The sequence below is a fragment of the Palaemon carinicauda genome, chromosome 17 (assembly GCF_036898095.1).
Source record: "Palaemon carinicauda isolate YSFRI2023 chromosome 17, ASM3689809v2, whole genome shotgun sequence".
Taxonomy (NCBI): domain Eukaryota; kingdom Metazoa; phylum Arthropoda; class Malacostraca; order Decapoda; family Palaemonidae; genus Palaemon; species Palaemon carinicauda.
Window position 1 is genome coordinate 66,279,824 of NC_090741.1, and position 15,000 is coordinate 66,294,823.

Sequence of the window (15,000 nt, forward strand, 5' to 3'; positions counted from 1 at the left end):
AATGTTATGAGAAAATTAAATGTTTTTTTTTCTGTGCCATTTTTTTTCTTTTTAAATCTTGTTTCTAAAAATAAAACAACTTCAATGTCTTAATTTTTTTCCTAAAGAGACTATCCAAATTAACACCTTATGTTTTTCTATGAGGTTATGTTAATAGACGATTATTAGATTTAACCATTTCGATTACTATTTAAAGAGAACAAAAACACCTTAGACAATATTCTCTTACGGGCTGCGTTGTCTTACACAACGGTAAGGCAATCTACACACACACACACAGACCATTTCGATATAAGTTTTCTTTCAGGCTTACTAAGACATGATCTTCAATTTGATTTATGATTGCAATAAGAAATTTATCCATGTGAAACGAGTATCATTTCGCTTTACCGATAAATAATTCAAAACACTTTCTTTTTTTTTAAATTCAAAGAACAAATTATATTGTTTATTCAAACCATCAAATTTTTCCTGTATATTCAATGTTGTAAAAAAACAAAATTAACTAACAACCACTAATTTACAAGTTAGGGGAGAAGTCTGGCAGTCTAGAAAACCGGTGGGCAGACCCACCAACTATATTCTGGGAACATTTAAAACCTTAAAAACATATTTTCTACTCAGTGAACGCTTTAGCCACTATCACCTTCATTACTTTCTTTTAAAGGTCTCTCATGAATGACAGAGACAAGGAATGATGCCCTAGCTAGCAGGATAAACGTCCTACAGACTGACAGCATATACAGATGATCAGCTCCGAAGCCCCCTACCCACCCATCCTAAGACCAAGAAGGGACAGGCAATGGCTGCTGTTGATTCAGCAGGTAGACCTATTTTACCCCTAAAGCCCATTCTTAGCTCACAAGGATAGTGAGGTAGCAGACACTTCAAGAAACTACAGAGCTTGAGCGGGAAACGAACCACAGTCTGACAGATCACCAGGCAGAGAAGTTTCCAATAGACTTTTCGCCAATTTGAGGATCTTATCAACTATAGTCCATTTCTTTTAGCGAGTCATATTTGCACCGACTCGCAGCGGTGCCCTTTTAGCTCGGAAAAGTTTCCTGGTCGCTGATTGGTTAGAATTATCTTGTCCAACCAATCAGCGATCAGGAAACTTTTCCGAGCTAAAAGGGCACCCCTGCGAGTCGGTGCAAATATGACTCGCTAAAAGAAATCGACTATAGGAATTCCCTACCTCCCTACATGTTTCCAGAATTACGTAACTAGCCTCTATTTAAGAAGCTTTTATTGTTATAACTCGAACAACGAAGCGTATCTTTGCCCGCCTCGGTCTCTTACAATACATACGCACGAAACGAGATACGCATAAATTGAGAGATCTCATGCTTGGGTCTCGTCCGTTAAATAACACATCACAAGAGATGTTGATTATGCAGATAGAGCAGTCGCCAAATTAAGTGATAGCACGGAGTGGCAGTAATAGGGGGTCATTTTCATATGACGGGCTCACGTTTTTTCTCTGTCTCTCGCACTATCTTCTTCATTAATTTATATATATATATTTATATATATATATTATATAATAAATATATATAACACACACACATATATATATATATTATATATATCACAGCCTATCTATAACTCACACAACACAAATATACCCGATACGCATAAGCAAAGACAGTATTTATGTATATGGTCTCTCTCTCTCTCTCTCTCCTCTCTCTCTCTCTCTCTCTCTCACAAAAAAACACACACATATATAAATACACAGACACAATTATATATATAAATAATTTGTTTATTAGTGTATTTGAATGTACACATACATACATCACATAAACACTTACTATTCATGTATATGTATCATACATACACATATACATACATATAATATAAATATCTGCATGCATACCTACATTACATTACCGCCTGCTATACACCAAGCCCCCATTTCACCTAGATGTGAAACTGGCGCAGCCAAATCGGTGTGGCACCTTGCACCCAACCAAGCCCTTTAGCACTATCGCACGCACGAGTGCCCTCGCCTTACCTGACTCATCTTTTTCAACTGTGGGTATTTTCCCACACACCTCAAGAGAGCCTTTCGAAATTATCAGGTACTTGGGCAGTGTGACCTAAAATACACTTTTTTTTTTTCTTTAGAGCCGATGGAGTGGTGACTACACACATTTCAGTCGTGGTTTGAAGGAGAATTGTAGAAATAACAGGAAAAATATCTTTATTTTATTTTTTTACAAATATATTGATGTCTATACGTAACTCAATCGATAACGGAAATAAAAACGAAAAAGAGAAGGAAAGAAGAATATATGAATTAAAAACAGCTATTCCTTATGCCTCTCAAAGGGTAACTAAAAATCGCATTTAAAACGTGGAATTCTCTATTTACTCTAATACTAGTTTCTGTTTAGGGAAAGGGTTTCCAATATTCTCTCTCTCCTCTCTCTCTTCTCTCTCTCCTCTCTCTCTCTCTCTAATATTACAATTCCCTCTTTCGACCTTATTAATTGCTGGGTCAGACGCTCTAGTAAATTTTTTCTTTCTACTACTACTCCTCGCACCTTCTTCCCCCCATACCATCAAACTCGTACCCCTCCTCGCCACATCCATTCACCTGATCCGCTGACGGCTCCCTCTTACGGACTGCCCTAATGCAAGAGCCCGTGTCTTGCTATAGGCAGGGCAATCTAATACATACCTACATACCTACCTACTTACCTACCTACCTACCTGCCCCACACCCACCCATCTTAGCTCTCTTGATTGTTCCAAAGTATCTCAGATGAGCTTTCCTAGCCCTTTCTTTCAATCATATATCCAACGCAGTCTTCTTATATCTTGGTTTCGTCCCCTTTTCAAGTAGTGTATTCCAGCAATCTCACCTCACCATCCTTTCTAACAGTCCTCCCATATAATAACAGGCCCTGATAACTATCTTATAGATCTTGATTTTAGGCTTTAATGACATTTAAGTTACCTCTCTCAATTTTTGCCATGCTTCTTGCACTCTCTATCTCATTGTTTCTCAGCATCTCCCTCTTCTGCTAGTATTGATCCCACATATTTAAACTCATTGTTCTGTTTTATAACTGCTCTATCTTCCACTTGCACGATTACTTCTTCGTGTCCTTGAGCTCTTTTTCAGTGTTTACCTTCAATATTCCCTTTCTAGGACTCTTTACAAGTTAAAAACCCTTTTTTTGCGGTTTTTCTGTGTTTGCTATAATGACTAAATTATCCGAAACCACCAGTTGCCATAATTCTTCGTTTCCTTGATTAGAAGACAAAGTGTCTTTAGTGACGAGGAACAAGAATGGACTCTCAGCTGATTCCCAATGAAGGTCAACTTCCATAGGGAACGCCTAAGTCCCCCTATATTGTCTCTTTACAGTGGTTATTGACCCCCATACATCATCCTCACTAAACTTTAATTACATCCTTTCGTACTCATAGTCTTTCACAACATACACACAATATCAATCTATTAATCAATCTATACATATAAACAAACATATGCATATATATATACACATATATATACATATATATATACACACACACATATATATATATATATATATACATATACATATATATACACATATATATACATATATATATACATATATACATATATACATATACATACATATATATACATATATACTGTATATATACACATATATATACATATATATATATATGCATATTTATATATACATATTTATATATACATACATATATACATATATATATATATATATATATATTTATATATATATACACATATATACATATATATACATATATATATATATATATATATCAGCCGCTACCAGTCCACTGTTTATGGTCTTTCTGTGTTTCTATGTCAGTCCACACCTGCAAAATTTCTTAGCTCGTCAATCCATCGTCTTCTCTTCCTTCACCTGCTTCTTTTATAATCTCTTGGGACCCATTCTGTTATTATTAAAGTAAATCTATTGTTTGGCATTCTCATTATATGCTCTGTCATGGCCATTTCTTTCTGCTTTTCTGACTAGGGTTGTAACTTATCAAGTTATAATAATAATAATAATAATAATAATAATAATAATAATAATAATAATAATAATAATAATAATATGAACGGATGAACATTGTGAGGCCTATGATCTCACATCACTCAATCAATCTTCAGAGGATGAGTTAAAATCTCTTCTATGCTGTTCATTTATATCTATTCTGCCGACTGTATTTTTAGCCAACGTGTATCTTCGTTGTACTGCTTCATACTTACAATGGAATTCGGGAGTGAAACTAGTATAACGCTTTTAACTATGGTTATAGTTTTGTGTTATTTAGTGTAAGATAGTAATATATGAAAACCTCGTCTTCAATAAATTAAAAGAAAAAAACGCCGTGCGTGGTTCCATTTATATGATTAATCTGGTCTCGGCAGTGCTTGATTTTTTATCATATTCTTAGAATATTCTTCAATTCTTATAGCTGCATATTATACATTTTTTACATCTTCAAAATCTATGGAAAACATATAAAAAGAAACACATCTTACCCAGTTCCATTTATATAATAAATCTGGTCTCAGCAGTGCTTGATTTTTTATCATTTTCTTAGAATATTCTTCAATTCTTATAGCTGCATATTATACATTTTTTACATCTTCAAAAATCTATGGAAAACATATAAAAAGAAACACATCTTACACAAAGTAACGCACATACTATACCTCAGCCAAGCTCAATAGACCACCAAAAATTTAATGGGGCTGAACCCTCGACCTTAACGGACCTCCTATATTCAGAACGGATTTTGCAGATCTAATTTTCGATTATGATGACCACTAAATCTAATGCATTGGTCTCTGGGTCATAGAAGATTATTCGGAATATTTTCATGGGTATTCGTGACCAGATCTGAAAAGGGGATCACCTCAATGGCTAACGAAATAATCCTCATGAAATTAGAAGGATCTGTATATTAAATTTTACTAATTCCTGGCCAGAAAATAACCTTTAAATTTTAGTATTTGTTCCTAAATCTATCAATATAAAGTATAAAATTACGTGTGCATATTCTTTGCTATAAGATAAATTTTCCAATAATGGTATAAAAACTTAAGGGCAGATCTAGGAATTAGTGAATCTATCAATATAAAGTATAAAATTGCGTGTACAAATTTTTTTGCTATAAGATAACTTTTTCCAATAATGCTACAATAATTTAATGGCAGATCTACTGTAGGAATTTTGACTACAATTTACGAGTACAAATTTTTCTTTGTCTCCCCAAAACCTCATTAAAATCCTTAACCGGATATGTGATATATCAGTCAAAATCTATATTACAATTTACCTTCTTCATCTCACTATCTTTTAAACCAATCATTTTTAAAACTAATTATGTCAGGGCTATATTATCACTACTACTACTGCTACTACTACTACTACTACTACTACTACTACTAATAATAATAATAATAATAATAACAACAATAACTCATTATTACTCTATCAAAAGTAATTTATTGTGACATCGCATAATATCATGCACATATATTAAAAAAATGAGATATCATCATGACCAAGTCCCTTGGAAGAGCCGGAGTTATAAACGGTAATAAATTATCTCTCATTTGATGACTAAGAATTACTGCAAGGAGAACCAGTTATATAAAATCCAAACTTCTCAGTTACATGTAAGCGTGCACCTATTCTGTAAAGCTTTAAGAGGTTAAAGTAGTTTATTCCGTTATATTTCATTCTGGCAAAAAAAAAAAAAAAAAAAAAAAAAAAAAAAAAAAAAAAAAACAACAACAACAACATTGTAGGAGTTATATTACGTATGGAAAAGCATTTTAGAACGTATAGATTATGGAAATGTCAAAAGTTAGTTTATACTGAGTTCTAAATAGCTAGCATAAGTGAGTAGAAAGAGGAACAGGTGGAATAAAGAAATAAAAAGACAACATTGAATTTTTTAAAAGTTTCTTGATCTTAATATCTATAATGTATTCATCACCACCAACTCCTCCCACGCCTATTCACGCAAAGGGCCTCGGTTAGATTTCGCCAGTCATCTCCATCTTGAGCTTCTAAATCAATACTTCTCCATTCATCATCTCCTACTTAACGTTTCATAGTCCTCAGCCATGTAGGCCTGGGTCTTATGTCAATTTAAATACGAAGAAACTCGCCAGAATATGCTTTCCTAGACACTACAACTAACCTCGGTTTAACAGACCGTACCTCAGACAGAGCAAGTTTAACCTCGGATTATGTTTGTCTCATTAACAATGCAAGGTGTCCTTCTCACAAAGCTACTATTTTATATCCATAGTAAAAAATGCATTTCCCAAGACTGAGGATATGTGTCATCTCAAACTATACCGTTCTAAATTTAAAAATTAGTATAGAAAGAGTTACAATAACTTATTTTGGATGTGCTATTATATTCGAAGAATGTCAAAATCTCTCATGCAGGTACAATAATAATAATAATAATAATAATAATCATTATAGTAACAATAATGATAATTATCATAGTAATAATAATTGTAGTAATAATAAGAACAGCAACAACAACAACAACAACAACAACAACAACAACAACAGCAACAACAAAAACATTAATAATGATAATAGTAATAATAATAACAGCGAAAATAATAATAATAATAATAATAATAATAATAATAATAATAATAATAATAATGTTCTTATTCTTTGATTCTATCGAAAGCAAACATATCCAAGTTGGGACAGGTCTTGGCTTCATCAAATTATTATTCTCGAGAGGCAAACTCTCAAGAATAATAATTGAATAAAGCCAAGGCCTGTCCTAACTACGATGTATATGCTTGTTCTCGATAGATTCAAAGAATAAGAGCATTAATAATAATAATATTTTAATTATTATTATTATTATTATTATTAATAATATTATCATTATTATTATCATCATTATTATTATTATTATTATTATTATTATTATTATTATTATTATTATTATTATTATTATTATTATTATTACAGCTAAGTTACAACCCTAATTGGAAAAGCAAGATGCTATAAGCCCAAGGGCTTACTATTATTACCATGACTATTACTGTATCCTTTTAATAACAAATAACAAGTGTTTTAAATGTTTATTTGCATCTTCAAGAATATAAACATACAGTTTCGTATTATGAATTAGATGTCAGGATGCCAGATATCTCCATCAATCAATCAATCATTATGAATTAAGACCCGTTCATTTCACATGAAACTTTTTTACTTCATTTTTTGTCCCCAAGACAATTGCATGCTAGTCTCTGATGACATGTCTGTAGGCTACACGGACCGTTTATGTGAGAGTAAAAAAAAAAAGTATATGTAACTGGCTCAAATATATAGTCTATTTTAACGAAATGTAATAACCTTCACACAAAAAAAAAAAAAAAAAAAAAAAAAAAAAAAAAACTTGCTACTTATTGCAATTCTGATTGGAAGGTGGTTGCAATGAGATCAGCATCCAATAAAGTGATGATTGACAGAATTCTTACCCAAGTTCACAAGATCAGAGAGGTTTGCCTTGGAGAAAAATCTATTACTAAGTGTGCATGTGATCTCCTAAAAAAAAAAAAAAAAACTTGAAAGACCGATAATCAGCACTGAACATGATTCTTCGACTACTTCAGTTCGCAAATTGCATGTAAGATCAGCTAAACTCGTACATTACGACGACATTTGATGAGAGAGAGAGAGAGAGAGAGAGAGAGAGAGAGAGAGGAGAGAGAGAGAGAGAGAGAGAGAGAGAGAGAGAGAAAATGTTCGGCTCAATGTCGTAAGACAGACGACACGTTTCGCATTTTGATCCAAAAATCATGAATTAAATATCAATTGTTCAGTGTTTTTCCCTTACATAAATGACTTGAATATTGAATAACAGAAACTCAAAGACCACCCGAAACTCGTTTAGTGTTGGTGGCTAGTTTAAAATCATAAATGCTTTATGTTTTTAAACCTGCTTGTTTGCACTGTTTGAAAATACAATTATCGTGAAGGGTGCCATGAACCTCAGTCCAAAATCCGTACTTGTAAAAATGCGGCAGATCTTTGAAGTCTTAACCGAATAAACACATTGTTAAAATTTTTATTAAAAAAACGGTAAATGTCTGGCAACTTTTATTCCTGCATTTTTACCGTTATAAAGACGGATATACTAACGTAAAAGAGTGATATTACGGTCACCAACCCATGAAAAGATAATAACAAAGTAAGGTCAAATTACGGTCCTCTTGTTTTATTGAAATACGGTTGAGAAAAGTAAATTTTTTACGGAGAATTTCCGATTAAAATTACGGTTTTTTCCTAACAGTGCAGATTGGTTTACAATGAGATGAAAAAATATTAAAAAAAAAAAAACAGAGTTTTTTATAATTAAACCTCTGCTGGTTTCAACCAAGGCTTAGAGATAATCGTGTTTCTCTGACTCATTAGCATATTAATACCGTGAAATTTTCTATCTACTTTTAGTTCTCGGTGTTAGTTTTACGAAACCCTTGACGAAATCTGGTATTCTGATGCGGAGACCCTCGTTTATTTTCTGCAGAGTTTATCACTTACGAAAATCTGTGATTTTTATCAGTATAACACCTTTAAGAAAAGAGACAGTTTAATTAACATTTTATCTTGTAAATTGAATGTTTTTATTTTTACCGTTTTTTATCATACTTTTAGGAATTTAAACAATGATTAATTTTTAATACCTCTAATCATATTTATGCCCGTAGTTGTTAAGTTTCCTAAACTATATTAGGACTAACACAATAGATTATCATTTGTTTTTAAAATATTATTTTGCAAAAGCAAAAATAAAATTTTTCTGAGCATCTTCACGCCTGAAATCTCAAGTTTCCAAAGATTCATCTCATAAAAAGATAAAAAAAACATAAAATTCTGGAAATAAAACCAAATAAAACTAACAGGGAAACTTACCTTATCATCATAATCCCTCTCCCCTTTCCCAGAAAACTGCACTTGACATCCCTTACCTGAAAAGACAAGAGAAAAATTGTTATAAACTTTTTAATAATCTCGGTAACCTATAATTGAAAAAAAAATATGCTATCTAAAAAATGTTTTTCTTAATAGAAAAATAAAATTTGGATTTACACAATTTGGATCTTTTATGCATTAGTCATCGAGTGCTAAACACAAACACGTGGACTTATATATACACATACATACATACATGTGTATATATATGTATAGGACTATAAATATAATATATATATATATATATATATATATATATATATATATATATATATATCGTGTGCGAAATTACATCTTAGAGAGAGAGAGAGAGAGAGAGAGAGAGAGAGAGAGAGAGAGAGAGAGAGAGAGAGAGAGAGAAAAAAAAAAAACTACCTGATAACCAAAACCAGCCTTTCACTTTCCTCACCTGATGACCGAAGATTACCCGGTAAGGATCGGCTCCTCTCCTTGATGATATGATAAACAGGCTCCCCTGCGTAGGCATAACCCCCAAGGCGCCTCCTGAAGGGGTCGTCGAATTTGAAGCTCCTGAAGATGGGCATGGTCGCCTAATATCTAATCCTCGGATCACTAGTCTTTATCTCCAGACAGTGTCTCCAAAGATCAGTTTGATGACAGACGCATGATTGGCATCTTCCAGTGGTTAAAATAATCTTTCAAATCAGCGTCTGAGAAGCAGCACTGATTGTCCAATCGGTGATCAGTCTCTTCAATATGTCAAAATGGGATGATTGGAAATGTATATACTTTATGTAACCTTACAGCAATGTTTAAGGTTGAGAATCGGTAGCACATATAATACACGCTGCTGGTGATCTTGATACAAATAAATATTCTTTAATCTTTATAGGAATTTTTACAGAAGCTTTGGAAGCTAAAGAAGATCTAATCCAAACCTCAACTTGATCTTCAATATATCTCCAAAGATTAACATAATACATAAGTGATGCTGAAGATCTTCTCGTGACTGTTTATGTTAGATTCTGAGTCTCTGAAAGTCTGAAGAATGCTGATCTTGTTAATCAATCTCTCACAATTATCTTTAAATGAGATAATAGATGAGAGGCAGTTAACCTGTGTTGATGAGAATTTATATAAGATAATATTTGTTCCTTTTGCAGTAAAAATAATCTCTCAGAAAAATGACATCTCATGTATGAGATGCTCGAGAGAATCACCTTAAGGTGGATATTAAGGAGTCAGTTACTCAAAAGGTGAGGTGTCATAGTCACTGAATCAAGGCTTCGGTTATTTTAAGGGCACTGAGACGGAATCAAGAACCTTGGTGACTAAAGGCACTAAGTCAGGATCAAGAACCTTAGTGACTCTAAAGGCACTGAGTTAGAGCCAAGATCCTCTAAGGGTACCGAATCAAGTCCAAGAACCTTGGTGACTCTAAGGGCATTGAATCAGAACCAAGAACCTTACTTTCACTGAGGGTACCGAATCATGTCCAAGAACCTTGGTGACTAAGGGTACTGAATCAGGACCAAGATCTTTGTTTTCTCTAAGGGCACTGAGTCTAGACAACGTAGCAGACCTCGGACCTCGGTTGCTTTATAGTTACCAAGGCAGGGCTGAATATATCGATTACTCCAAGGGTGGTTCAGCGTCGGTTCTTCAAAAGGCACCGTTTTAGGACCAAGGACCCTGTCGTGTCAGGACGGAAGATCTTCTAAGGGGGTATCAGTGCTACCTTTAGACAAAATCAATTTTAGCTAATTTCTCCTGTTTCGTCTTCCACTGGCACTACATTTAGGGCAGTATTTACTGCTATCTTTTTCAACACTAAAATCTATTTTTCAAAGTTTATCAAGAGCGTAAATACCGCTAATTCAAATATAATTTGGTCCAGGTATTATTAACCACGGTTTAGAAATTTATCAAATATCTTTATCAACATTTTCGGAGATGTAAAGAATCCTTGTTCGGTGATATTACCCAAATAAAACACATATTCTTATTTGACAATTTTCCTCTGCACATCACGATTCTTCAATGTATTTTTCATCTAGAGATAGTTTAATCCAAGTCACATTTTTATCACATCTTCATTAAACACTTCAATGACGTTTTTTTTCAAAACCACATATTCTATCTAAATTTAGATTCTATTTACAGTTGAATTTTCTTACATCTTGATAAGACAGTCAACGCCTCAAACATTGCACGTGCACCAAATAATGTTTTTTTTACTATCATGTTGATCGATAAGTCAATCCATAAGATAAATTTCTGTAGCGGTAACAAATACTTTATCAATGTCACACATTATAATAATTTCGTCTTGGTTTATTTTTGATTAATCACAACCAACACATCATTTCACAAGGATTTTCATAATTCACAAACTGGAAAATCGAAGAAAATAACTGAAGAAACACTCAAGTTAAAATACAAAGTTAAAAAAAATAAAAGTATGATTCTGTTTGATAACACATTCCATAATGGGAAATCTGTAAAAATAAATGAAATAAGGTAGCGCAATGTTTCTTAACATTTGAAAAAGATAATTGAAATCGTTACTTTTCGTGTTACGCCATTAGAAGATGTCTCTAATTTAAAGAGAAAAAAAACATTAAAAAACACCAGCAGTGCCATTGGACATCTTACTTTAAAATAAACAAAAATTGAGTTTATTGTTGAAAATGACATTAAAAATCAATCTAACAGACATTTGGATTCCCATTCTTTTCTATCAAAAATAATTAAAAAATTAAAAAAAAAAAAAGTACATTTCACAAGTAATTACAAAATATATGGACTGAATTCACGGCACAAGAACTTTTCCCCATAAAGAAATAAACAAAAGACACCCCAAAACAAAATAGTAATTAATAAACATTTAACTTAATTTAGCGATGATGACGCCACAAGCAACTATAAAACTACTAAGACTTGCATAGCGCGCCTAGCATTAAGCAACGTAAAAAAAACTTCCGTCGATCGAAAAGCCTGTAATAAGAAAGCTCCACAGGGCGTACCGACACTCACCACATAATCCTCGGACAAACTCTGGCTCTCAACGTGCAAGCTACAGCTTGAGATGTTGAGTATCTTCAAGGCTGAGCACAGGTGAGCATTATCCCGTGGCAGACAAGGTGGTCCCTATTACGAGTTTCCGAGTAAACACTTGAGTTTTTAAAAAGACTCCTTATTTCGTCAACTATGTTGAGAGATCCACCCCACCCCCCCTTCCCCTAGCTCCCCCACCCCCCGGGCCAATACAAGCACTCCTTTCTATAACCCTGCGAATAATTCCGGCCTTCACAGACATATTCTGTTTTCTGAACAGATTTCCTTTTGGTGAACGAAGGTTGTAAAAAAAACGAATATCCTGACTAATATATGTTTGTTCATAATAAAATCTCTTGCGATGAGTGCAGCGGTTAAAGATGTTCAAAAGGTCAGATTGGTATATCGATACCAATTAAAGTGCTACAATGCATATCATAATTCAAGGCCAATACACAGCGCAAATGCATTATTGTTATCTATACATATGCTTGTTATCCACAAGACAATAGTTTAAAGGTTTTAAAGGCTGTTTATGAATGGCAGAGGCAAGGGACAGTGACATTACCCTATCAAGCAGGACAATGTCCTAGAGACTGACCATATATCATTTGATCAGCGCCCAAGCCCCCTCTCCACCCAAGCTAGGACCAGGGAGGGCCAGGCAGTGGCTGCTGATTACTCAGCAGATAGACCTATAGGCTCCCCCAAACTCCCCAACCTTAGCTCACAAGGATGGTAAGGTTGCAGACACTAATGGCACTAACGAGTCTGAGCGGGACTCGAACCCCCGTCTGGCAAACACCAGACAGTGACGTTACCAATGAGGCCACAACAGTATGTAAGTAGACATTCTATTGAACAATTTGAATTTAAATAGGAAATCATAAAACAGTGAATACCTGTGATTATTCATACCTTTACACCCAGACTACTACTTTCCCATCGTTCTCTCTACATTAAGGGGTCGGTTGCCAGATGCGTCCTCTCCAATGCCTTCTATCAAAGACATCCTATTCCACCAAACCTCTTCTCTTACAGGTAGTAGGTTGAAATACTACCACTAGAGAGTTATGGGGTCCTTTGACTGGCCAGACAGTACTACATTGGATCCTTCTCTCTGGTTACGGTTCATTTTCCCCTTTGCCTACACATACACCGAATAGTCTGGCGTATTCTTTAAATATTCTCCTCTGTCCTCATACACCTGACAGCACTGAGATTACCAAAGAATTTTTCTTCTCTCAAGGGGTTAACTACTGCACTGTAATCGGTCAGTGGCTACTTTCCTCTTGGTAAGGGTAGAAGGGACTCTTTAGCTATGGTAGGCAGCTCTTCTAGGAGAAGGACACCCCGAAATCAAACCAATGTTCTCTAGTCTTGGGTAGTGCCATAACTTCTGTACCATGGTCTTCCACTGCCTTGGGCTAGAGTTCTCTTGCTTGAGGGTACACTCGGGCACAATACTCTCTCTTGTTTCTCCTCCTCCTTGTTTTGTTAAAGTTTTTATAGTTTATGTAGGAAATATCTATTTTAATATGGTTGCTGTTCTTAAAACAATTAATTTTTTCCTTGTTTCCTTTCCTCACTGGGCTGTTTTCCCTGCTGGAGCCCCTGACATTATAGCATCCTGATTTTCCAACTAGGGTTGCATCTCAAAAAAAAAAAATAATAATAATATTAATAATAATAATAATAATAATAAAACATCCTTTACCTTGTCTCGCCCTGACCTAAGTAATAATAGGTCACACTGATGCCTGTAATGTCAACCCTGATAAAGCAGAAATTTACGTTCTCTTCTATCTTTAACCTTCGATTATACAATGTCATTTTTCAAATTGATAAATACGCTGACTCTATAAAGTCTCTCGTTCGTAAGATTCATCATTTGTCCTTATGGTCAGAATGGCGTAAATAATTCTATATGAAGGGAAAATTTTGGATAATTTATAGGTCTCTTGTGTGGGCATAATTTCTTTAGATATCATTAGTATTAGCAGCTAACAACAACCCTAGTTGGAAAATCAGGATGCTATAGGCCCAAGGGCTCCAACAAGGAAAATAGCCCACTGAGGATAGGAAATAAAGAAATAGGTAGGATATTGTATCAAAGTGTACCCCCAACCAGGTACTTACAGGTCACAAAGTCTATTGATCACCAGGTACGTAATCTAAAGCATAAACAGACAGACACAATAGAGCATTGTTCTTCAATCCCATGGGATCGACTCCCAGCACCTCAGTTATGGTTAGAACGCTTTACTATTATCCATTACAATGCAAGAATAGAATGGGAGAGGGAGAGAAGTTTTACTTTAACATTAGTAAGAATACCTATCATAATGCTTTCTTAAATATTACTTTAAAACTGAAACAGGCCCTTTTCTGCATTACATACTCACGTGTGTGTGCGTGTGTATATGTACGTATGTATGTATGTATGTATGTATGTATGTGTATGTATATATTTATTTATATATATATACATATATATATAATATATATTTATATATATATATATATATATATATATATATATATATATATTCATATATATATATTTATATATATACAGAGAGAGAGAGAGAGAGAGAGAGAGAGAGAGAGAGAGAGAGAGAGAGAGAGAGAGAGAGATGCAAAATGACAAAGATCTGATTTTCCCAAGAAACAAAATAATAATTATAATAAAATAAAAGCACAGAAAAGATATTCCCATTTCTCCCCAGACCCGGGAAGGCTTCACCAACAGGCAATTATTTGAGTTAAACATGAAAAATGATGCGTTATCTGAGAAAACCCGACGCGCTCAAGAGGTCCAGAGGATTTTTGCGTGATCTCCCACTGTGCATAGCGCACGGAGCAAAACAGCCTCCTCGACCAGAAGTCCATAAGGTCGAATATCACGTGAAACCTAGAGGAAGCTTAACCTCTAATGCCACTGAAAGGG

At 34.2% G+C, this 15,000-nt stretch overlaps 1 protein-coding gene across 6 annotated transcripts in view; it reads right to left on the reverse strand.

The window, feature by feature from the left end:
* The window catches only part of rols (rolling pebbles), a 482,684-nt gene extending 473,092 nt beyond the window's left edge, over window positions 1-9,592 (reverse strand). For all 6 annotated transcript variants that reach the window (XM_068391170.1, XM_068391169.1, XM_068391168.1 and 3 more), the window contains exon 1: window positions 9,442-9,592. In XM_068391170.1, the coding sequence (XP_068247271.1) occupies window positions 9,442-9,577 (136 nt within the window). In that variant the 5' untranslated portion in view covers window positions 9,578-9,592. The remainder of the gene's footprint in view (window positions 1-9,441) is intronic.
* Window positions 9,593-15,000: the final 5,408 nt, after the last annotated feature.